Source organism: Polistes canadensis, unplaced genomic scaffold (genome assembly GCF_001313835.1).
Source record: "Polistes canadensis isolate GaletaPanama2010 unplaced genomic scaffold, ASM131383v1 scaffold_312, whole genome shotgun sequence".
Taxonomy (NCBI): domain Eukaryota; kingdom Metazoa; phylum Arthropoda; class Insecta; order Hymenoptera; family Vespidae; genus Polistes; species Polistes canadensis.
In genome coordinates this window covers 84,085-96,590 of record NW_014569859.1, presented here as the reverse complement: position 1 = coordinate 96,590, position 12,506 = coordinate 84,085, and the positions used below count along the sequence as shown (strand labels likewise).

General features: G+C 33.7%; 1 protein-coding gene across 2 annotated transcripts in view; it reads right to left on the bottom strand.

Annotated features, from left to right (window-relative positions):
• LOC106791482 (failed axon connections) overlaps positions 1 to 7,826 on the bottom strand; it is a 66,215-nt gene extending 58,389 nt beyond the window's left edge. For both annotated transcript variants that reach the window (XM_014757128.1, XM_014757129.1), the window contains exon 1: positions 7,044 to 7,826. In XM_014757128.1, coding sequence (XP_014612614.1) covers positions 7,044 to 7,427 — 384 coding nt within the window. In that variant the 5' untranslated portion in view covers positions 7,428 to 7,826. The remainder of the gene's footprint in view (positions 1 to 7,043) is intronic.
• Positions 7,827 to 12,506: the final 4,680 nt, after the last annotated feature.

Here is a 12,506-nt window from a genome sequence, read left to right as displayed (position 1 = left end):
TTTTTTTTTTATTAACAATTTGTATCAATAACGCGGTTTAACAAATTTTTCATTTTTCTTTAGAAATATATATTTAATCACCATCAAACGATATATAATTATAACGAAACAATAAATTAAAAAAAAAAAAATCATATATATGGGAGTTAATCAAATATCACAAATAAATAAAATTGTGTTTTTGATTTGGTGACTATGGGGGTAGGGGGAAAGTACACTTGATTTTTCTATTATTATTTTTCTCGTTATTGTTGTTCGTACGATTTATCGATAAATACAAAATTATATCGATTATTATAAGACTCGATACCGATATGTAAATATTAGAAATGTATATAACAAACAAAATAATATAATCAACCGTATTTTCGAGTTAACTGACAAAAAAATTGCTAATAATATTTTTAACGAAGTTAGAAAAAAGAATTTTTGAAATACAACGAGAACGTGAGAGTTCTCCAATTCTTTTTTTTTTCTTTTTTTTTTTTTCTTTTTTTTCATGGAACCCTTTTAAAAGCTTCGACTTATTTCTTTGACGATTTCCTTCCCTCCTCCATCCCCCCCCCTCTTAACGTCATCGTCGTCGTCGTCGTCGTTCAATGGCCACGTCGAGAATCTATTGAAAAGTTTCATAGGAAAACTTGAGAAATTTTCTATCCTAGAATAAATCGGCTTCTCTCTCCTCTTTGGGATCGATGTTTTTAAATGACAAAAAGTTACCCCTAACTCCTCATCCCTCACCCCCATAACTGATCGGAGTCTCCTTTTTAAGGACGTAAAAGAAAATATTTCTGTGATCGAAAGAAAAATGAAAAAAGAAAAGAATTTTTCACAAGTTTATTTCGTATACCTGGTGAAAGAAAAAAGAAAAAAGAAAAAAGAAAAAGTTATTAAAAAAAAAATGTGCAAGTAGTGTACGCAAAATAATGTTGTTGGTTTACAAACGATGAAGAAAAAGAAAAAGAAAAAAGAAAAAAGAAAAATCTTTCACAAGTTTATTTCGTATACCTGGTGAAAGAAAAAAGAAAAGTTATAAAAAAAAAAATGTGCAAGTAGTGTACGCAAAATAATGTTGTTGGTTCACGAACGATGAAGAAAAAGAAAAAATGGGGTTCACACACATACAATTATTAATTATTTAATATTTTAATATCTGATTAGTGTGTGTCTATGCATCAGGAATAAACGAACAAATCAGAAACGCACAATTGCAATATTCGATATCTCGATTATCGTTTTCCGTGATGCGTCAACGAAATAAAGATATAACAAAAAAAATATGAGAAATCTTGTGGGTAAATAATCATCAACGTGGGTGGGGTGGGGGGATTATGGGAAGGGGGGGCAGGGCCTCGTGTCGTGTCGGTGCGTCATACACGGAAGGAAACAAAAAAAAAAAAAAACGGAAGGATATATCGTAACGAGAGCGTAAAAAAAAAAAAAAAAAACGTAAAATCTTTCTCGAACTGACTTTCCAACAATTTATACTTTTTTTTTCCCCCTTTTTAAAAAAGAAGAAAAACAATAAAAATATGGGACGTCTCAAATAACGCAATGATATATATATATTTGATTATCTTAAAAGAAACAAAAAAAAAAAATGCAATAAAAAAATTAGAATAAAATTTAAAATCGTATAATTATTATCCATCGTTTAAAATATTAAAATAATTTGATTCGAATAAAAAAAAAAAAAAAACAAGAAATAATTTCAAAACGACGAACGATAGATGGGAGAGCAAAGAAAAAAAAATGGCTGCGTTTTTTCGAAGTTAAAGTATAAAAAAAAAAAAAAAATGAAGAAGGGAAACATAAATTCTCCCATAAAGAATAAAACTTTAGGAAAAAAAATAAAAAAATTAAAAAAAAAGAAAAAGAAAAATGTGGAAAGGATTGTCTAAGAATTAGTTGAATCGGACAGAATAAAAGGATCTAAACTAAACTAAACTAAACTAAATTAAACTAAACTAAACTAAACTAAATTAAACTAAACTAAACTAAACTAAACTAAACTAAACCTAAACGAAACACTAGGTGGTGGTATACCCTATTATTCTTTGTAACTTCTCTCGATGGAAAAGCGTTATGTTCAACAGATGTTAGTGGTCGAGGAACGTCATAAAAGGGAGAAGAGAAGACACGACGAAGAAGGTTTCTCAAGACAAAAATGTTACTTGCTAAGAACACACATATATATATATATATATATGTGTGTGTATGTAACATAAGTAAAAGCACATTCTCTCTCTCGAGAGAATATTCGATGATGATCGTGAGTGGAAAATACGAAGACGAAGCCAAACTAAATGAAATCTTTTGCTGATGCACATATTTTGCTTAAAAAGAAAAAGAAGATGAAGAAGATGAAGATAAAGAAAAAGAAGAAGAGTCAATCTCTCTTTCTTTCTTTCTTTCTATCTTTTTATATTTTTCTTATCATTTTTACAGGCGTCAGCGATACGTCGGGGCGAAGGCGTATAATATAATGTCCTTGGATATAAATAAATTGCAGGAAAAAAAGGAAAAAAAGAAAAAAAGGGAGAAGGGGAGGAAGGGGGACAAAAAAAAGAAGAAAAATTATATAAATGCAACGCGAACGTGATAAGAACGTACGTACGTACGTACGTACACCGTAGTATTATTACTCGTACAGTTTTAACTGGGTCTAAAGTAAAGAAACTGCATCGCAATGATGAGTGTATTTCTTTTTTTTTTTTTTCCATTGATAATATTTTTGTTCTCTCTCGAAACGGATAGGTGACTTTTTTTTTTTTTACCTTTTCTTATTTTATTTTTTTTATCGACACGAATCGAATAAATAATATCGAGTGTGCCAGATATAAAATATTTAATACGCGTTTTTAAAAGATATTTATTTATTTTTTATTCAGTAACATTATATTAATGAACATTCTTCTCAGAAAAAGAAAAGAAAAGGATAGACCCCCCTCCTCACAACGATCTTATCTTTATTTTAATCCCTTTTTTTAATCCACATGACCTAAATTCAATATTTTTATCTTGTAATTTATTTCAGTAGTGACACTTGGTGTAATTTTTAACTTATGATTTTTGTGGAATAATATCACGAAACGAGATGGTAAAACAAAAGCTATTCTCCGATGGGGCACGCACGATGACACACACACGATACAAATATGTATAGGTATATATATTTGTTTCTTTTGCTTATCATAAAGCTCGAAACATTTTTATCGATTAATCTCTCCCCTTTATTTAATTCTCTATACAATATTTTCTTTATTAATCTTACTACACGATTTAACGATTGAAATTTTTAATCTTATAATCAATCATCCGTCAACGATATCCTTCTAAGAATATTATTATTAACGATCGATATAATATAATCTCAAATACTTACGTTGAAAACAAACTAACCCTTTAATACACTTTCAATTTATGATTTTATTTATTTATTTATATTTTTTTTTGATAAAGAACGCTTAGCATCCCCGATTCATCGCCATTTTGTTTGCAAACGTACGCTGCAAAACACGAAAGAACGTACCACACACACACACACACACATATATATATATATATATAAAATAGTGTATTGATTTCTACGTATACTATATCCAACAGAATAATCCGCCATTTTGTTTTTCATTTTCACGATCTTAAATATTTTACCAGAGATTAGGTAGACGAAAAATAAGAAAAAGAAAAAGGAAGAGGGGAGACAACGATAAAAGTTTGGTAGCTTGTCAAAAGTCTGTAACTTGACATATACATATATATAGAAATATATATATGTATTATATATGTGAATCTCTCTCATCGAAAGAGAGAGAGAGAGAGAGAGAGAGAGAGAGAAGTTGTGACTCGCCAGTTTGGAGAGCCCTTATGAAACATACATCCTTCCACCCTTCTCACTCCAATACACTCTCATCCTTCTCCTGTTTTCCTCTTCCTCCTCTTCCTCCTCTTCCTCCTCCTCATCCTCCTCTTCCTCCTCTTTCTCTTTCTCTTCTTCATCCTCCTACTCTTTCAGTACAGGGTCCATCGTCCCTACCAAAACAGAGCGCAGGATCAAGGCTCAGGAGGGCATGCATTTGGCTGCGTTGTTCAACTTGGAAGCCCTCCAATGGGCTTCCTTCCCTCTTTACTCTTTTCTCTCACTCATTCTCTCTCTCTCTCTCTTTCACTCTTCCTGACTTTCTTCGTTCCTCTGCTAAAAAAAACCCGTTTTAAAAGTCCACAGGAATGTGTGTGTGTTCTCTCTCTTTCTTTCTTTCATTTTCTTTTTCTTTCTTTTTGAGGTAGAAAGAAAAAAAAGGGGCCTTTCACCTTTTCTTTTTCGCGTGTAAGAAGAGAGGAACCACAGGGATTGTTTCTTTTTTTTTTTATTGTTCATACGGCGGACGTAAAAATTGGCGGGAAATTTGAACGAAAGTAAATAGAAAAAAACAAAAGAATTAAGAAGATTATTTCGATTGGTCGAAGATATAAGTGGTGGTAGAAGGTATAACCATTTGATTGGAGAATATCAATTTTACTCGATTTCTGGAAGAATTTTATCAAGGAATTTATCTTCTTACTCTCTCTCTTTCTCTCTTTATCTTTATCTTTATCTTAAAATGATCGGCAAAAGGAAACATTATCTTGTCAGAGCTTCGTTCGAAAGTCCGGATGTAAACAGTTCGTAAGTCTTGTCTCTATAAATATTTGCCTTCAGGAATCCACTCTCTCTCTCTCTTTCTCTCTCAGTCTCTCTCAGTCTCTCTCAGTCTCTCTCAGTCTCTCTCAAACATGGTCCTTTGCAAAGGACCAAGGTATACGACCGTTTATCTGATGTATATATCGTCAGTGTGTCGAACAGAAAAAGAGAAATGGGGAGAGAAAGAGAAAGAGAGTGAGAGAGAGAGGGGGTGGGGATGGGGGGAGGGTAGATCGAACGAATTCTTTTCGAAAGATCGAAGATAAGGATAAAAAGAAATAATGCTGCTTCTTTTCTCGGAATACCCCAAGCACATTTAAAGGAAAGTTTGGTTAAACTATTTGTAAAAAAGAAAAAAAAACTGTATAAAATATCTAGAAATATCTTCTTTTTTTTTTGTTATCTTGTAAAAAAAAGAAGAAGAAATATATCCCACGTGTTAAGGGCGTGTAAATCAATGGGGAAAAAAATGTATCTAAAAAAAAAAGAAGAAAGAAAAAGCTTTGTAGGAGAATCGAATGAGAATTGTTGATATATTCGAAGAAACTAAACCAACGGAAATTACAAGGATTCTTTTTGAAAAGTTTAGAACGATGTGATGATTCGTTCGAAGGATATATATATATATATATATGTATATATTTAAGCTGTGGAATCGAATAACACGGATCATTGAGTTCGCAGAACGCTTTCGTTCGTCTTCCTTTAGCAGTGCTCTTAGAAATTGACTGCGAGCTCGAATTTATGAGCGGATCGAATTATCCGTATTTGCTTACAATCCTCTCTCTCTCTTTCTCTTTCTCTCTCTTTTATACATTTATGTAGATATATTTTTTATGAACAATTTAGAAAGATGTTAAATCCATCCTATGCAAAGTGTTTCCAACACTTTTCTTTTCTCCATTTTATTTTTATATACGAATAAAGTATATACAAAAATAAAAAGATATTTTTCTTAAATAATAATATGATTCTCTGTGTGTGTGTGTGTGTGTGAAAATTATGATTAAACAATAATTTATCTTAAAAATATAATTCTCTGAGAAATAGAAAAAAGAAGAAAAAAAAAGAAAAGTAATGCAAGTATTGTATAAACGATTTAATGTTGAAACACAGAACACGCATTGGGATGCACATTTCGTAGCTTGACAGTAAAGAGACGACGCCATTTTGAAACGAACAATCTGCGAAGGTACAACCAACCCCGAGAATTGCGATCAAGCGGTACACAGGAGTGGACCGGATAAAATACTACTACTACTACTACTATTACTACTACTACTACAACTACATAGCCGTTACAATCGAATCCCGTTATCCGGATATCCGAAGGCGTACAGGTAGGTTCGATCTGTGCACCGTACGCATAGTTGATTGGTCAATGGAAAATGGCAATCAAAACTAGCGAAAAATTTTCTCTTAACTTTCACAAATTATATATTATTATACACCAATGAACTAAGAAACGTCTACTTAATATCAATAAAATGATAATGATAATGATGATGATAATGATGATGAAAGTAATATTATTAATACGAGATTTTTATATCCGACATTTTTCTTCCCACCCTAACGAACAACCAATCATCAGCGTTCTACTTCAGGAACGTTAGAAAAAAAATTACAAGAACGAATAAACTCCATCCAATAAGATTAATTAAAAATCGCGAATTTATAACAATAATAATAATTTTGAGAGAGAATCTGATAGAGTTTAATGGAAAATATAAGAAAAGATTTTATCGATCATGTCTCACCGTCGATCCGTTTATATACACATATATACTTATATATATATATTATATATGTATTACATAACATATATGTATATGAAGAGGGTGAGGTGAGAGAGAGTTCGTAGCTCCCTCGGAACATCAAAGTTGAGCAGGACTTTGAAGCTGGCGCGACGAGGGGGATAGTGGGAGAGGCAAAGAGAGATAGATAGATAAAGAAAGAGAGAAAGAGAGAGAAGAGAAGAGGGGGAGTGAACCAGCGTCCCGCGCTACCCCGTAGAAACGCGACGCCTAGGAATGAGAAGCTTTAACGCGGGTAAAATCCATCGATCAGCCGTTCTAGAACGGACGAGGTGATCAACCCCGTTGTCCTTCAACAACGATGACGACGACGACGACGACGACGAGGGCAACTCCCACGATGTGTGCATATATAAAGATAGAAACAAAGAACCTATGCATGAAGGTAAAAATGGATGGCAACGGGGGGGGAGGGGGAGGGTGGTAAAATAAGAGATAAATCTAAAATGAGCAAGTTAGAAAAAGTAAATGGGGTAGGAAGAAAAATAATATCGAAAGATTAAGGTAGAGAAGGAAGTGGGGGAGGAGAAATTGGGACTTACCTCGTATTTGATGCCATTGAGTCTTAGCCACGTCTCGACCTTGAGGCAGTAGGGAGAAATCGAGGGCAAAAGTGCAGTACGGAAGAATTGATATAGATAAACAACGTCCTTCTCGTAGTTGGTTTTGTGAACGGTGACGGGTTTAGCCGGCGCCGAGGACGCCGCGGACGCGGCGGTTCCACCACCGGCACCACCACCACCACCACCAGCGGCGTCGGCAGCCTCCTCCTTTTTCCCGGCCTCCTCTTTCTTAGCAGCGGCGTCCTTTTCTTCTTGCTTGTTGTCCGGTGGCGTCTCATCCTTCAATGCCTCTTTCATATCTTTAACGTCCTTTATTTCCTTACTTTCGGGCCCGTTATTTTCCGTCTCGGTAGCCATAGTCATTTCGAAATGAAAATTCTCTCTCTATCTATCTCTATCTCTCTTTCTCTCGTATATACGAAAGCTTCTTCTTCTTTTTTTTATTACTTGTTGACTTTTTATATGCGTCTACTACTTCTCACGGACCGAGATATATCTATATATATCTATATATATATATATATTGGTATCAATATGCGTGTGTAAAAAAAGACCAAAGTATATTATCGTACGCACGAAGTAAAAAAAAGAGCGATCAAGGAAGAACACTCTCTCTCTTTCTTTCTCTTCTCTCTCTTCTCTTAGAATCGTATCAGCAACCACCGACGACTAGTCTCTGAACGACAGCACACGCACTGCACGGAACGCTAAGCCGGGTATACTCCTCTTTGGTGCACGTCGTCTCTCTCTCTGCCTCGCTGCCGGCCGGCTCCTTCTCCTCTCTGTACCCCCACCAACCCCCCGCCGATATGTCTACGCCGCCGGAGAGAGAGAGAGAGAAAGAGAGAAAGAGAAACAGAATGAGAGGGAGTGAGAGGGAGTGAGCCCCGTCATTCCACTCGGCGACGGTCCCCTTGGCTCCTCAGGCCCCTAGGCCCCCCACCAACCATCAATTCCCGACCCCCCACTTTACCCTTAGCTCAATCCAAACCTTTCTCTCTCTCTCTCTCATTCTCTTTTTCTCTCTACGCTACTCCTATCGTCCTTTTCGCTCCTGCGCAAGGCCTACGCGCACGTTCGGCGCATGCGCGAGCGCCACACCCCGCCACAGTAGTAGACACCGACGCCATATTTAATTGCTCCGCCACCCCTGACTCGCCCTCCTGTTCCTCCTCCTCCTCCACCACCACCTCCGCCACCACCTCCTCGTGTTCTGGCTACTCTATACTCTTTCTTTCTTTCTCTCTCTATCTATCTATCTATATATCTATTCTCCTCTCTCTTACTCTTTCTATCTCCGAGAGAACGCTGACGCCCTACGCCCTTCGGCAACGTCGCCACCACCGCCGCCACCGCCGCCATGCGCGTCCAAGGACCCGGCAACATCGCGCGCAAACTGAGAAAAACAGAGAGAGAAAGAGTGATAGAGAGATAGAGAGAGAGAGAGAGAAGAAATGAACGCTATACTAAAGAACACCCTTTTCACGGATTACTTTTTTCCACCTCTCTTTCTACGTGCTCAGACCATAGACTTTTTTTTCTTCTCTCTCTCTCTCTCTCTCTCTCTTTCTCTTCCACTATGTTTCGCCCTGTATTTGAGTAAGTACTTGCGAGCTGGATTCTATGATACTTTAGCTAGATTTTCTTTCTCTCTCTCTCTTTTTCTCTATTTCTGTTGCACCTTAAGAATTCCCTCTGCCGGTATGGAAGACATGTTTTATCCTAAGGTGTATTCCTCGGAGGAGACAGGTATCAACATTTCCGACCTTCTTCTTCTTCTTCTTCTTCTTCTTCTTCCACTTCTTCTCCTCCTACTATTTCTTCTTCTTCTTCTTATCGATCCTCGTTATCTCATCGATTTTGAAAAACAAATATAAATTAGGAATGTTGGGTGTTTTTAATTGAGATATAAGGGGGTGGGAAGAATTTTCGTTTTTTTTTCTTTCCTTTTTTTTTTTCGTAGGTCTCGTCACCTTAATGTTGGCTATGCTGAACGACATATTATTATTATTATCGTCGAATCGAATTCGTGCGAAAGGGGTTGCTGGGGCTGGGGTTTCCTCTCTCTCTCTCTCTCTTTTACGTTTCCTTGCGTTTCACTAATAAAGGGTGGAAGTGGGTGGTGGATCCGTCACGAATTTTCAACGAATAGATACTTAAGAATGCTTAATTATATATATACATTATGTTGTATGCACATGCAACTTATAGTACACTCGGTGTACATTTATTCCATGTGTAATACGCGTGTATGTACATGTATGTACATATATATATATATTCGACAGCAGAATAAGAAAAAGAATAAGAAGAATAAGAAGAAGAAGAAGAGGAGGAGGAAGAGGAGGAGGAAGGGGTGGTACCGTATACGAGCGTGTGACTTTTTAACCGTGCTGAATTAGCAAGAAACGGTTCGAGAAAACGGTAGTGCAGGCAATGTAATTTAATATCTATGAACATAGTTAGAATAGAATCGAATTACACATCAGTAGGAAGAAGAATAACATTTATCTTTATTATTCCATATTATTTTTTCTTTATTTATCTTTCGTTAAAATGTGTTTCAATAATTTATTAAATTTAGCGAACACGAATGTGTGTGTGAACGAATGAACGAAACACTCCCGGTTAGTTTGGATCGATATCTTTATTGTTTATCAGAAAAAATAAAAACCCTCGCACTAGCCACCCCTCGTACCACCCCCTTAGAGTCAACATATGTCAGTTTTATTTCTCTTTTTTTTTTTTGTCTTTTATATATTTTTCCTCCTTCCAATTTTCCACTTCTTTCCGTGACTCTTCCCTTTTTGGCACAGCTAATTTAAAATTTTTTTTTTTATGATTGAGATAGTTGTTAGTGCGCGTATTATTATTATTATTATTATTTCTTTCTCTCTTATGTCTTCGAGATAATTGTAATCGTCTTAACTTGTCTACGTTGCTTTTAATTGACTGGCAGAATGAACGAATTCCCCTTCGAAAAAAATAGCAGAGATAGAAAAGAAAAGAAGAAAGGAAGGAAAAGGAGACCGATACATATTTTGTTTCATATTTTTCTAACTGTTGTTACTGAAAATAAAATTAATTTATTATATAATTAATTAAAAAAAGAAATTCCTAATTCCTTTCTTATTGTTTCGTAAACGTTCCGTTAATAATTTTTGTTCAATATCTATATAATATTAAATATATTTAATATAGTTTATATATAATTTAATTAAAAATATGTATCATTGCAAATGATTCCTTTCGTGCCATTGATTATTTCTATACGATCAGAGAGAAGAAAAAAAGAAAAGAAAAGAAAAAAATAATTCAATATGATTTATAAGAAAAAAAGATACGTAAATAATGCATAAATTTATCATAAGTCATATGTACAATTTTGTACAGTAAGCCTAAATTATTTTATATTATAAAAAATAAGATTGAAACACTAATAGAATATATTTAAAACTAAATCAAATAATTTATTGAAATTGTTTCTATTACGAAAAAAACCATTCCAAAAGCATAAATCAAAACAAGTGAACAGAAAAAAGAAATACAGAATAATGCAACGTTAAGATAAGTTATATTTTCTTCTTACCAATTTTTATGCATAAATACATGTTCTTAAACATTATTAAAAAATAGCGTCATTCCTTGAAATTCCAAGAATGTCAGAAATTTGCTTCTGTTAAAAATCTCAATTTTCAATAAAATTTTCAAAGTTCTATCTAAAAATTAAGATTGTTTTAACAGGATCACATGATGTGCTAAGAAGTGGCACACCCAATCCTTCTTTATGTTTTTTAAATTATACTTTTCACTTATTTAAATATCTTCATTTTTTAGCAAAAAAAAAAAAAAAATAAACACTTCATAAATAGAAGAATAAAATATACCCCAAGGGAGAGGGTTGGCCTTTATTTCGTGGCCACCCCCTGTCCGTACATACACCATATAGAAATATTAGAAAGGGTGGGTTGTTGTTGTAACCACAATCTCGTATCCACCCCCTCATCCTCGCTGTTCATAACTACATCATCGTGACGTCATGCCGCGCAAAAAAAATTTCATTTAAATAATAATAGTTTTTATTTTCTAAAACTGGGTTATTTTAAACACGAATCCCATGCACTACTAACCCACTAAAAATTGGTAAGAAGAAAATATAACTTACCTTAACGTTGCATTATTTTGTATTTCTTTTTTCTGTTCACTTGCATGAATTTTTGCTTTAGGAATTTATTTTTTTCGTAATAGAAATAATTTCAACAAATTATTTGATTTAATTTAAATAATATTTTCCCATTAATTTCTCAATCTCGTGCAGAAGGTTTTTTTTTTAGATTTCTTTATTGCAAATCTAATTTTTAAGATAAATAAGATATAATTTATAATAATAATTATAAATTAAAAAACCGTAATAGATTATTCTTCAATCAGTGTTACGTGTTTTTCATAGTCAACTACTTTATTCATTGAGTTATTCAGAAAAATAACAAAAGAAAATAACTTACCTTAACGTTGCAGGATTCTGTAATTGTTTTTCTGTTCAGACGTTTGAATTTTTTTAATCTAGGAATTATCTTTTATTGAAATTATTTTTATTATATTAAGCTTTCCCTCTTTTTTTTTCTTCTTCTTTCAATGTTTTTATCTTTTAATAATTCTTTCCAATATTCGATTTTCCTGCAAATTGAAAACTATCCCTAGACGACGTGAATTTTTCTTTTCTTTTCTTTTTTTTTTCTTACCCCTGCCTAGAAAAAAATCTTCGTCCACCCATGGGGGGGGGGAAGTGAAGAGAGGGGAGGAAGGAAGCAAGGGTGACTTGCTATCTGGGAAAATTTCTATGAGTTCAATTTCATTCTAACAATACAGAATTCCTATTCGATATTCTAAGTTCGATCTAAGTATTAGAATATCTAATCTTAGATATTCTAAGTCAATCATCTTCTTGGAATACTTTATTGCATAGCTTTTTCATTTTCTATTAAATTAATAAATCATATAAACAAATTGTATCTTTTTTTTTTCGTTCACAAACGTTAAACAAAGTTTTGAACCAATAATATATGTATATATATACAGGGTGTCCCATATAACTCTAGTCAAGACTTTTCAAGTACTTGAAATAATCTGACAAAAAAATACTTTAAACCAAAGTTGATCTGTTTTTGATTGACTATACATGGCAATAAAAAAATGATCGAAAAAAATTTCTTTTTTATTGTTTTTTAAGGTTACCTTTATTTTTTTTAAATAGCATCTAGTATTTTTGATATAACAATACATTTTCTACAAGTTAACATTAAACTGCGATTTGCTCTCATGAATATACTTTTAATATTTTTTATATTTATAGCAAGCGGATTTTAATGATTTTCATATTAAATTAAAGTACACACTTTTTTCTAAGCGTAGAATACTTATTCGATTTATAATTCGATCTGC